The following is a 12,109-nucleotide window of genomic DNA, read 5'->3' as shown; positions in this document are numbered from 1 at the left end:
CTGCTGCTGGGACCATCACACCTGTACTCACACACCAACAGTACACAGGCATATACACATATCTGCTGACACAAACCTACACAGACACCTGCACTCATACACACACACAAAAATCCCCACCTGCTTCTGGTATCAAAGGACACACACACACCCATACACAGAAGCACACGGTTGGCTCACCAGGACTTTGTACTGTCCGGTGAGGTTGGGCGGCTCACACAGCAGCTGGGTCTCAGAGACGGTGACAGAGCAGGGCGTCTCCCCGATAAGCACTGTGTAGTTCAGTTTGACCCCTCCTGAAGCAGGGGGCACCAGGTTCCTGCCCTGTAGGTGGAGAAGAGGGGAGTTAGAGTTGTGTGTGTGAAGCCCTCTCGTCACAGCTCCCTAATACTGCATTGCATTCAAGGTGATAAATACGTGTCTCATATCCCTCATTTAAACTATCAACTGCATGCTAACACATATATGATTTGGCAGCTCTATACACCAGGAGTACAGCAAAGCTCAAGGTTAAATGCATATGAAACCTTGGGGAGAGAAGGTTGACATCTTTCTTTCAAACTGGGTGGGGTCGAGGGCAGGGGTTCAGTAACAGTACTCATGATCACACCTTGAGGATGATGGGGGAGCCTGGCTTCTGCTCCAGCACGCCAGAGGTGCTGAGAGGCTCGAAGTAGGGGTTGGGGTAGTAGATGAAGTTGGTGTTGTTGTAGCTGAGCAGGGCCTGCACATTGTTGAAGATGAAGCCGAACTCGTCGGCGTGCTTCACCGAGTCCAGGCCGGGCCGGTACTCGGCCGTCAGGGAAGGAGCGTAGCAGCTCATGGTGGTGGTGTTCAGCACCTTACAGACCTGGGGAAGGGAGAGAGAGAGGGAGAGAAGAGGAGAAATAAAGAGAACGGTACAGGGGTGCCGTGCTGGAGGTCTGAAGTGCAGCGAATGCACTTCACACTTAGAACAAGCAGTCTCTGATTACAGGATCTAAACACCATTCATCAAGTCGCAAACCCAACCCCTAAGAACGCAACCTGCACAAAATGAACAGCTTTACCTTCTCCACGTGATGTCGGTGACAATTTCTCTCCCCAAGGTGCCTCCAAGTATCGATAGCGCAGCCACCGCTAATGACGATAATTATGATTGTATGCTGGGCATGCCCATTTCAGGCGCTACCTGCTGCAGCTCTCAGCTGGCAGCTGCCGAGAGAGGCCCTGGTTCTCTCAGTGATGGAGATGGAGAGTCATGAATAGAGACTGAGATTTTACCACTGGGGGGTGGTCTGTGAGAAAGGCAACAGCAGTGGAGGCATCAAACTGATTGCGCTGACTCACTCCTGTGCAGGGAGTTTTCAACTCCCAACTCTCCTTTATCAGTTCTTGGGAAGGAGACTTAATTAGAGCTACTGTACTGTAAGTATCTTCAAAACTCTACTGGACTGGCAACAACAGCCCTACTGACTCTTCCTGTGCCTTTGAGACAAAGAGTAGAAGGCGATCGATAGGGAGTCTTTACAACCCGTCTGACACAGCTACAGAAAAACGCTATGCGTGAGAAACGCTACCGGCTGCTGTGATCGGATAGAAACAGTGGCACCTTCAGCTTTCAGAATTATGAACCTCATTAAGTTTATCGACACTTCTTTCATTCTGTGTAAGAATAAAAACAGGCCAATCGGTGACTGTTGTTAACTCACAGTTCAGTACATTTTTGCTATTCAGGAAATACAGGCGTCCTTCTCAATCCGTCATGGGATATTATTTTAAGATCCAGACCATCAAACAAAGAACATTTCCTCACAGCGCATTCAAATTTTTCGTGAATACCGATTTATTTAATTCATTTGAAACTGTTTAAAGTGATACCCATATCCAAATGCAAAAGCATCGTGAAAATGACAGAAAGAGTGAAACGAACAGCACGTCTCTGTAAAGCAAATGGCCGCTCATTCCGGCTGTGGAAATACGAGCAGAAATATGGAGCGGCCTCACAGTGCATCCCGCGTTTCTGGAGCGGGAACAGCCTGCGGTATGGAGGAGGGGTTCAGGGGAGAGTCAGCTCTTCCCGGGACACCATGGAGGAAACACGACTCCAGCATTACCGCCGTCAGAGCGAATCCACAGGTAACGGTACCTGAGCCATATCATACGGCTGTCATGCATTATGATTGCGGTACACTGCACTACAATCTCCGACAGTAAAGCAAATAAACCTTTTACGGCATAGCATTCCATGATATTGTTTTTAATGACGAATTCATTCATAGACCGAATTCAAAGGTCGATATATGCCGTGAGAACATTGTGCTTTCCATAAAAACTGGAAAGAAAACAAATGCTGTAGAAACAAGATCTGATTTACACTGATACTTTAGGTTTCATATAAAATGTATGGAATTGTTCTGTATTGGAATTTTCTCGTGGCACTTAAATAAAAATTATGCTTATTGACTCACAGTAAAAAAATTCATTTCTCAGGTGCAATAGCCATTGTGTCTGGTGCTGCCTGTGCATTGTGGAAAGGGGGTCCTATGGTTTAGGCAACAAGAGCAGGCACAGATGCTCCCACAGATACCCGCCCGGCGCTAGTCGGAACCACAACGTTTCCAAGTGAGCTCTAGCCCACACAACCATCTGCTACGCCATCGGCGGACGCTGTGTGTTTCAAACAAGCGCCGTCATGCATCTCCACAACAACGCGTGTTTTTAAATTGGGGGAAGAAAAGAGAGAGAGGGAAAAGTATTGAGAAAGTGGGAAAGAATAAGGAGGAGAGAAAAGGAGGGAAAGAGAAAGAGAGAGAAGCACATACAGTATATAGGCCGAGGTGGCAGCCACGATCTATGCTGTTTCTTAACCCTCATATTATGTGAAGATTTTATGACCCCAACGGTTTAAATAAATGCTAAATTATTGCAATAGAAAAATTTGGACACTTTGGGTGTCGCCTTCTAACTGTCTCCTAAATTACTAGCCTTTTATCCATGAATACGAAAAAATCTGTGAGAAACATTTTAAGGTACAGAAAGTGAACGTTTGACACCTTATGAGAAAGTGCCACCAGAATCATTCACAAAGAAAATAAGACAATGTCAAAAAAACTGTTTTTTAAGAGCTATCAAACACTGGATGGGGTGAAACATAATATGAAGGTTAAAATGTGGATAATATGACGAAGACTTGGATTTACATTCTTTCAGTAATCACCAGAGCAGAGTCTCCGTGGAGGAGACGGAGCTCAAACCGCAGTGTGGGGAAAAATAACCGGATGATCCCGACTGCCGCCAGGTGCAATTATAGGTAGTCGATAGCTTTGTTTGGGTGATGCATGTGGCTGATACTGCGATGTACAGGGGTATTGAATTGGTCTCCTGGACCCTGCGCCTCATCAACAAATAAGCATCAGTTATGCTCCACTGCCACGGTGGCTTCAGGATGATGGCATTAAGGGTAATTGGACTTGTTTGGACTTGCTTTCTTTATTTTATGAGTACCGCGGTACTGAGGTACTGAGGAACACTGAGCTGAATTGGTTGCCCTTCTCTGACTGGTTTCATTAACACGAGTGTGCAGCGGAATCCATTATGGCTCTAGCTCAGGAGGGGAAGAGCGAAGGCTCGGAAGACAAAATCCCCTCCACGCCCAACCCACCTATTCCACGAGGGAGCTTTACAGTAAGTGCAAGTCATTGGGGGACATTTTGAGCCCCTTCACCCCCCTTCAAGCTCAAAATCTCCCTAATTCACAGCCTCTGCTGTGATCACAAGCTTTCTCAAGCTCTTGGTTAGAGGGAGTCCCTCTTGTGCGCATATGGAAAGATAAGAACGTTGCTTAATGAAATTTGAAAATCAAATGAATGGTTAATGTAACACTTTGCAGCAGTGGCAGCTCCACACTTGAGACGCTGCTACGCGGTAACATAATAAATGAAAACACTGCTTTGAAATAGCTGTGCTCTGCGCTACAAGCACTGAATAATGCCCTCTGTTGTCCTATAGTCAATATACACTTGTAATGGGCTGGCAGCCAAGAAAAGTGGCTGGAAAGGAATGTATGCAGCATTTGTGAAGCCAAAAAAAAAAGAAATACGATAAAAAATAAATAATGAAGGAAAAAAATGTGAATAAATAAGCAACACTAATGAGAAGGTGATGGAAACAGAAAAATCCATAAGCTGTAAAATATACATCCTTCATACATTTTCCAACTCTTGCCAGGAACCCCCTGGGGAGATATCTCATTCTGGTTTGCAGAGCTCCTTTTCTAAGCACAGAAACTGATTGCGCATAGATTTGAAGTGCCGTGCTCCTAAACTGAAGTGAAGTGCATCTCTGATCATCTCAAATTGCTTCTGATAGATTATAACATGCATCTTGAGAAATCATTATTGCCTTTTAAAGCTGGGAGATGTGGTGAAGGATGTTCTTCCCCCGCGGAGGAGAGGTGGGTGGGGGTGGAGGGGGTTGGACGTTCTTCTTTTGTGAATGTGGTAATCAGGACTGTGAATAATGTTTCAGCACGACACGCTGACAAGAGGGAGCTTTTCATAAAGGAAATTGTCACCCGTTCCTGTCCCGTCTTTGTGACAATTTCAGGTGGGGGGGGAGTGGGGGCAATTTTGGAAGATACAGGTGACAGTTGGAAGGTTGACTTGACAAGCAGCTTGTCTGTGGCTGCCGGGCTGCCCTACCGTTCGCCGTTTCTCCGGGTTGCAGACGGGGCGAGGGATGAAGAGATGTGTAATTGTAACCTCTGTGGTTAATAAAACTTCACAGGCTTCTTTCTGGCAGAATCAAAGAGCTGCCAGTTCTCCAGCTCTGACGGGCCTCTGCAGCCATCAGACGGCACATTAAAGGGATATTTCACTTTGGTACAACACAAGTCATTTTGTGGAGCTTACACCATTTGCGTGAACGCTAGCAACATCAGCTGTCCCTGCCAAACATTAACAGTATCGGCGTATCTCCAGTTTGTCCGGCGCCCAATTCCGTTCCATTCTTTTTTGTGACCTCACCAAAATGAACAGTAAGTACACACTAAGTAAGTACACACTAACAACAGAGAACAATAGATTGATAAAGTGAGTTCTAACACATTTTTGTTGTTTTATTACCTTAAAAAGAAAAAGCGGAACCGGAAAATGTATCCTTAGTGCACCCTTGAGCACTATAACATTCACGTGGGCGCCTGCATTAAAACTACGACCTGCTATATTTCTACACAGTAGCCAAACTGAAAATAGTTCTTCTATTTACAGTAAAGCTAACCTACACATGAAAACAGCTTATCAGCTGAAAAAGACCATGTTAGTACTCTCCTTTATCGATTTACTGTATTATTCGTCGTTGGTTGTGTGTGCTTTAAAACTATTCATTTTGGCAAGGTCTCAAAAATGAATGGGAGTGAATTGGGAGCTGGACAAATGGGAAATATGGTGATGCCATTCATGTTTGGCAGGGACAACTGATGTTGCTAGAGTTCACTCTATGTAAATACCTGTAAAACGGGCAATGTACCACTAAACGACTTGTGTTACACCGAAGTGAAATATCCCTTTAAACAGGATTCTCCACCTCCTGGTGCCTGACGCACAGGCAACGACTGCACCGGCTCAAATGGATTTTAGGAGTTGGATTTTTCCCAAAATTTTGCACAGATAAATTCCTTCCAAAGTACCGCACAGCGTAGCTGTAGTGCCAGAATGGAGGGATTTTAGTTAAAAAGAGGACTTTAGGGGAGTCATGCGGGTACTCTGAGCTACATGCAGAGACGGTGGCCTAAGTCACAACGACGGTGTTGGGAAGCCATGCAGTCGCGGCAGAACCCCCAGGGGCACGGAAACACTTCCGCAGAACAGCGGGCGAGTCCCTGACTGATTAAGAGGGGAATAAATGTGCAGGATGAAAGTAGCTTTCGGGAACCAATGGCTTTTAAAAGCTCTTGTTCTATTCCGTTCTGCCAGATTAACACAAGAGATTAGCCCGCAGCTCCACTGCAACTGCCGGGAGGAAATTGTACTTAAGACAGGCTTCCACAACCAAATCAAAACTGCATGGGCCCTGTGAGTGTCTGTGCCTGTGTGTGTGTGTGTGTGTTCATCTGTGCATGTGTGGGCCCTCTGAGTGTCTGTGTGTGTTCATCTGTGCATGTGTGGGCCCTCTGAGTGTCTGTGTGTGTTCATCTGTGCATGTGTGGGCCCTCTGAGAGTCTGCGCCTGTGTGTGTGTGTGAATGTGTGCATGTGTGGGCCCTCTGAGTGTCTGTGCCTGTGTAGGCGTTCAGTGGCATGTGTGAATGCGTACGTGTACATGGGCATGTGTGTGCACATGTTTCGAGTGTGTATATGATTGTCTGTGTATGTGTGTGTATGTACTGTATGTATCTTTTCACTTGAGTGTTTCTGTGCATGTATGGGTGACTGTGTACATGCAATATGTGTTGTGCATGTGTGTGTGTGTGTGTGTGTGTATGCATCTGTCTGTGCTCATGTGCAAGTTCATGCATGCGTTTGTGCGCGCATGAACAGAATAGCCCCTTATGTGTACAGTAGTGCTTGCCCAGCACTACTGTACCTGTTCTCCTCTCTCTCAGGAGACCCTGCACTCCTGCCCTCTCAGCCTCGCACCCTGACCAGAAGGGAAAAAAATCCCATTCTCTTAATTAAACACGGACCCCGGTACTGTACAGCAAATCCAATCTGTAACGATTTTCCCCCTCCACCCCATGCCCTGATTATTCTGCTCCTCTTTATGCTGACGAGGGCTTCTGACAAAAGTTAATCTTCCATTAAAAGCCATTAAGGAACCGACCCTGACCCCCTCCCACCAAGAATTCCATTAAACTCTTGCTACAGTGATTTTTAATTCCAGCCAAAGACAAAACAAAACACAACAAAGCCAAAGGAACAAGGTGCTCTATAGTCATCACATCCAATGGTGGGCGACCACGATTGGCTTCTGGAAGTTTCCATGAAATACTGCATACAAAACATTTTGTGGGCGGTGAATTATTCAGTTGGGCAGTTAACTAAGTTAACTAAAGGATAGTGCAGGTTGAGAAGGGAAATGTCTATCGACTGAGGGTAGAGGTCACATTGCAGACAGATATGCCTTCCATTCATTAGTCCACTATTTCCTGCTCTTATTTACTGAAAGCTGCTCCTTACAAGCACTTTCAAGTGCTTAAGTCCTCATAAGTACTTTGGCTTACAGCACTACCTCAGACAACACAATATACAACCCTGGTCCTGGAGCGCTTCACCACAACAAGCTTCTCAGCTATCTGTAAATGGTTGGTACTGCAGAGCCAGAGAGATTGTGTCCACAAAAGATTGAATACCTGCACCCTTACAGAAATGGAATGCACTTCAATATGAAAGCTATAATGAAAAACAGAACATTACCAAAATCAGAAAAGATACTGCAGCACTTCACAATAAATGAACAGACAAATTCTCATTGCTTTCCTCTTGGCCAGGTCTCCCTTCGAAAAGTGATTTTTTTCAACAGAATTTTCTTGGTAAAATTAAGGTAAAATTATATATTTTTAAAATCCTGCATATGCATTGCTGCCTTTGGAAAACCATGCATTATAATATAGATGAAGTCCATGGAAGTGCATTGGATGTATACTACATTGTGGACGTCTGTGAATCTCCACTGACAGTGTGTGTTCCACGGTAAGTTGTCATTTCACACAAGCCAGTCTGGGAGGACTGATCTCTCCACAGTTTAAAGCAGAGATCTCCGGTCCTGGAGGGCTGCAATGTCTGCAGGTTTTGCGGTTTCCTTTCAAGCCGTAGCCAGTTGAGGCCTTGAAAATGAGATACGTGATACGTAGACTGTTTAGCCTTAGAGGCAGCCAACCGTGTTCCTCGAGCTCTGCCACCCTGTAGCTTTCATTTCAACCGTAATTTGGCATACTTGATTCTACTAATTAGCAGCTCAGAAAGATCCCAAGTTGTTGAATGAGGTGTGCATTTGTTAGGCTTGGAGAGAAAACCTACAGAATGTTAGATCTCCAGGAACACACTTGGCAGGCCTGGTTTCCCCAATCCGAAAATAAATGTAGTCATGAAGTGATAAAAACTACTAAAAACCCTCTTGACAGCCGCAGGTCTCCAGGAGTTCAGTTCGAGATGCTCGATAAAAACCCGATTCCAGTGCCTCAGCATCATTCGCTGAGGGCGAGGGCCCGAAGGTACTTACGTTGACGGACTCGTGGCCGGCGTATCGGACCCGGATGCGAGGCTCCTGCACCACGTCCAGGTTGGTCCCGGTCACAGTCAGCGGGGTGTGGCCGCTGACAGAGAGGAAATACAGAGCGTCAGGACAGGAAGGCACAGCTCTACTTCCTGTCTCGGTCAAATACAGCACTCTGAGACACTTTCATGTCAGAAACTGCCTCAAACCTGTTCTCTATCAAAGCTTTTTAAGGGAGATACGATGAAAGCATCTTTCGACAAACTTCAGTAGCTGTTATCAAACGGGCCTCATTTTCCTTTGAGAAGCGTGGACGCAGGTGGTTGGAGGCATGTTAATATTCCGAGAGCGTTTCTGGTTCGATTACACACAACACAAACAAGCGAGGACGGAACAAAACAAAAGACAAGACCGCAGACCTCTCCTACAGCTGTTTACCCACTTTCTGTTATTCAGGTCGGCTGTGGGGAATAAAGCGACCGGCCGCTTGCTGCTGGGAGGACTGCGAACGCGTGGCTCGTTTGAACGTGCCATATGGCGCACAAGCCCACCGCATTTTAACTGCATTATTGCACTGCGGCTGGGAAGGGCCCGAGCTCTCCGCTGAGAAGCTTGTCCTTGGGGCTGGTCTACAGCGGCCAGAAATTGGCAAGAAAAACAGGGCAGAGGCCCCTTCCTCTGTTCACACCGGTCTGCAAAATCAGCACACTCATCTTACACAGCCAATGGGAGACAGCGAGCTGACAGGCATCAGCAGCAGACAGGGAGAGAGAGCCTGAGAGCGCTGGGACTCAGAGATAGGGCAGATTGTGTGAAAATGACAAAGTGGACATCGCGGTTGAAAATGCAGAAGACTGATGCGAAGAGAATGAGGGGTAAAAAAATGGAAGGGGATGTGAGAAATGATGGTGACAGATACAGATCAGTACTGAGGAAGGACGGCAGGTGAGGGGAATGAGAGGAAAAGCGAGAAAAAAGAGACATAAGAAGAAGAGAGGAATATGCTGTTTTCTAAGGTCAAGCAGAGCATCAGAAAAGCGCTAGACTCAAACTTTAAGCCTCTGTAGTTTCAAACAGACCGATCCTTCTCTACCAATCAGTTGTTTTCGTAATATGTTTAGAAGCCACTTTAAAAGGATAGAGCATTTGAACATCTCTGGCTTTCCTTTTTTCTCTTTTTCATTTGTTCTGGATGTTTCTGGGAACGTTGCTGAGAGCCTGAGAGGGCACGTGCAATACTGCTGCCTCATGAAGGACAGGGAAAGTTGAAGAAGGAAAAGTGGGGCGGGCTCCTCCGTCTCTCTCCTTCTCCAGCCACAGAGGATACCCCTGCTGTTCGCTGACAGGCAGACCTCCATCTCCCACCATCTGTTCCCAGCTCGCACCTCTGCCACATGTTCCCAACGTCTCCGCCGCCCTGTCGGCTCACCTCCGCCGTCGTCTGTCTCGCTAATTACAGAGCTGCCAGCGAAACATCGACGGATCAAATTGCCAATTACTCTGACCGACGCCTTCGAGCTCCCCACCGCGACAAGCGCACGTGGCCCATCCCGCTGGAGAGCGGCTACCGCCGTTCTGCGCTCCGTCTCAGGTACGAGCCTTGGAATATCGAACCCAGCTGCTTTCTCCCAGCCCAGAGGAACATCTCTAATCCAGACCAATCTCTGGGCCTTCGCAGTATTGAACTGGCTTTGAGGCTAAGCCTCCGCTTTCTTTTTATAGAAACACAAACAACAAACAGGCCCAGAGAAGCAAGGCTGGAGAGACTCTGTCTGGATGTAAGTGATGGGGGATGGCTGAGGACAGGCACATGAATGAGCTCGGTCTCATATGAACCACTCTCATGGTCCTGAGATCTTCTCTGTACTACTCTCACAGTGCTGTGATGTCTAATCTGTAGCACACTCACAGTACCATTCTCACAGTGATGTGAGGTCGGGCGACATGGGGGCGACATGAGGGCGACATGGCACAGGCAGTAAGAGCAGTCGTCTGGCAGTCGGAGGGTTGCCGGTTCGATCCCCGCCCGGGCTGTGTCGAAGTGTCCCTGAGCAAGACACCTGACCCCCAGATGCTCCTGACGAGCTGGTCGGTGCCTTTGAATGCAGCCGATCACCATCGGTGTGTGAGTGTGTGTATGAATGGGTGAATGAGAAGCATCAATTGTACAGGGCTTTGGATAAAGGCCATTTACCATTTAGGTCTAATCTGTAGCACACCCACAATCCTATACCATTCTCACAGTGCGGTGAGGTCTAATCTGTACCACACCCACAATCCTATGACATTCTCACAGTGTTGTGAGGTCCAATCTGTAGCACACCCACAATCCTATACCATTCTCACAGTGATGTGAGGTCTAATCTGTACCACACCCACAATCCTACACCATTCTCACAGTGCTGTACCATTCTCACAGTGCTGTGATGTCTAATCTGTACCACACTCACAGTGCTGTACCATTCTCACAGTGATGTAAGGTCTAATCTGTAGCACACTCACAATCCTATACCATTCTCACAGTGCTGTGATGTCTAATCTGTACCACACTCACAGTGCTGTACCATTCTCACAATCCTATACCATTCTCACAGTGCTGTACCACTCTCACAGCGCTGTGAGGTCTTCCACTGGAGACTGCAGAGCACATTCCACAAATGAAGTGGATGCAGGACTGATCATAATTCATGTTCGTTTTTTCCATCATGAGCAGTGTTCACTGGGCTGTAATTGCTGCTGACAGAAGTCCCCCTCCACCCCATTTTCTAAATTACTAAAATAATTGGAAAAAATGCTCCAATGCTTAAGTCTTTCACAGAAGTTCTGTAACACCGCACTACATCCCTTGTGGTCTCTTCTCTTGCAGTGGAACTTTTTTTGGATTTTGTTAAGGACCTCATTTGTTGTGTTCACGTTTGTTTGCGCCTACAGCCGCAGTGAAGTTGAATACGCTGTGCCCGTACAGAGGGTCTGTTCTCTACCTCTGACAGGAAGTGTGTGTGCGGGTCACGTGAGGGGCAGGGTTACCTGGCGATGCTCCACTCTGGCTCGATGCGCTGCACGGTGGGGTCCTCTATGTACTGGAAGACCAGGCTCTCCCTCACCTGCGCCCGGTCTACGCCCACACTGATCTGCACAGACCCCACCCCGGTCAGGGAGGGGGCAGAGTAGCACACGATCTCTGTCATGGTCCGCCTGCATGGAGAATGGGACACGAGCAATGTCAGAGTCTTCCCTCTACCTTTTCTCTGTCTCCGTCTCAATTTCTGTTACTTGTACCATCTCTTTGTCTCCCTCTCTCTCCCTTGATCTGTACTACCTGTACTTTCCCCCCCATCTCCCTTTGCTACCTGCCCACTGCTCTGCAACTCATTGTCTGCTCATTACCATCACCCCCTCTGGGAGTTGCCAAGCATTGCTCTCACCCCCCACCCACTTCCTCTCTTGCCAGAAACTCATTGGAAATAGAAGGCTGTAATTAGCCAATATCTCATTAAAGCTGCCTCGACTCATCAACCTTACAGCATTACAATGAGAACTCCACGGCTCATCTTTAAATAGACACCTGAAGGGAGGGAGAGGGAGCAAGGGATGGGGAGAAAAGAAAAAAGGCGTCTTTATAAAAACGGCTGACTTTATCCTGGAGAGCAACAAGGGTATTTGAAGGCTATTATTAGAAAGCTTCATGCAGCAGGTCATGATAATCTTATTAGACGGTACACAAAGTCTTGGCAGAAGAGGGTGGCAGTCAAAGTTACAGCACAGTGAGAGGTCCTGGTGAAATTACAGCAGAGAGCTGGGGACTAGAGGGAGGGGTCAGAGAGAGAGAGCACAAAAGACAGAGAGAAAGCATCAGGGCTGCCCTATCCTTAAGGACACATGAATTTCATCCCAGTAAGCATTACCATACCAGAACA

General features: G+C 47.0%; 1 protein-coding gene across 1 annotated transcript in view; it reads right to left on the bottom strand.

Annotated features, from left to right (window-relative positions):
• The window catches only part of plxna2 (plexin A2), a 170,666-nt gene that overhangs the window by 33,721 nt on the left and 124,836 nt on the right, over window positions 1–12,109 (bottom strand). The window contains exons 15-18 of the mRNA XM_061259087.1: window positions 11,220–11,387; window positions 8,199–8,292; window positions 611–850; window positions 181–324 (exon numbers count right to left, since the gene is read on the bottom strand). Coding sequence (XP_061115071.1) covers window positions 181–324; window positions 611–850; window positions 8,199–8,292; window positions 11,220–11,387 — 646 coding nt within the window. The remainder of the gene's footprint in view (window positions 1–180; window positions 325–610; window positions 851–8,198; window positions 8,293–11,219; window positions 11,388–12,109) is intronic.

Source organism: Conger conger, chromosome 10 (genome assembly GCF_963514075.1).
Source record: "Conger conger chromosome 10, fConCon1.1, whole genome shotgun sequence".
In the NCBI taxonomy this organism is placed as follows: domain Eukaryota; kingdom Metazoa; phylum Chordata; class Actinopteri; order Anguilliformes; family Congridae; genus Conger; species Conger conger.
Note: the sequence above shows the minus strand (reverse complement) of the source record. Positions and strands in the feature narration are given on the sequence as shown.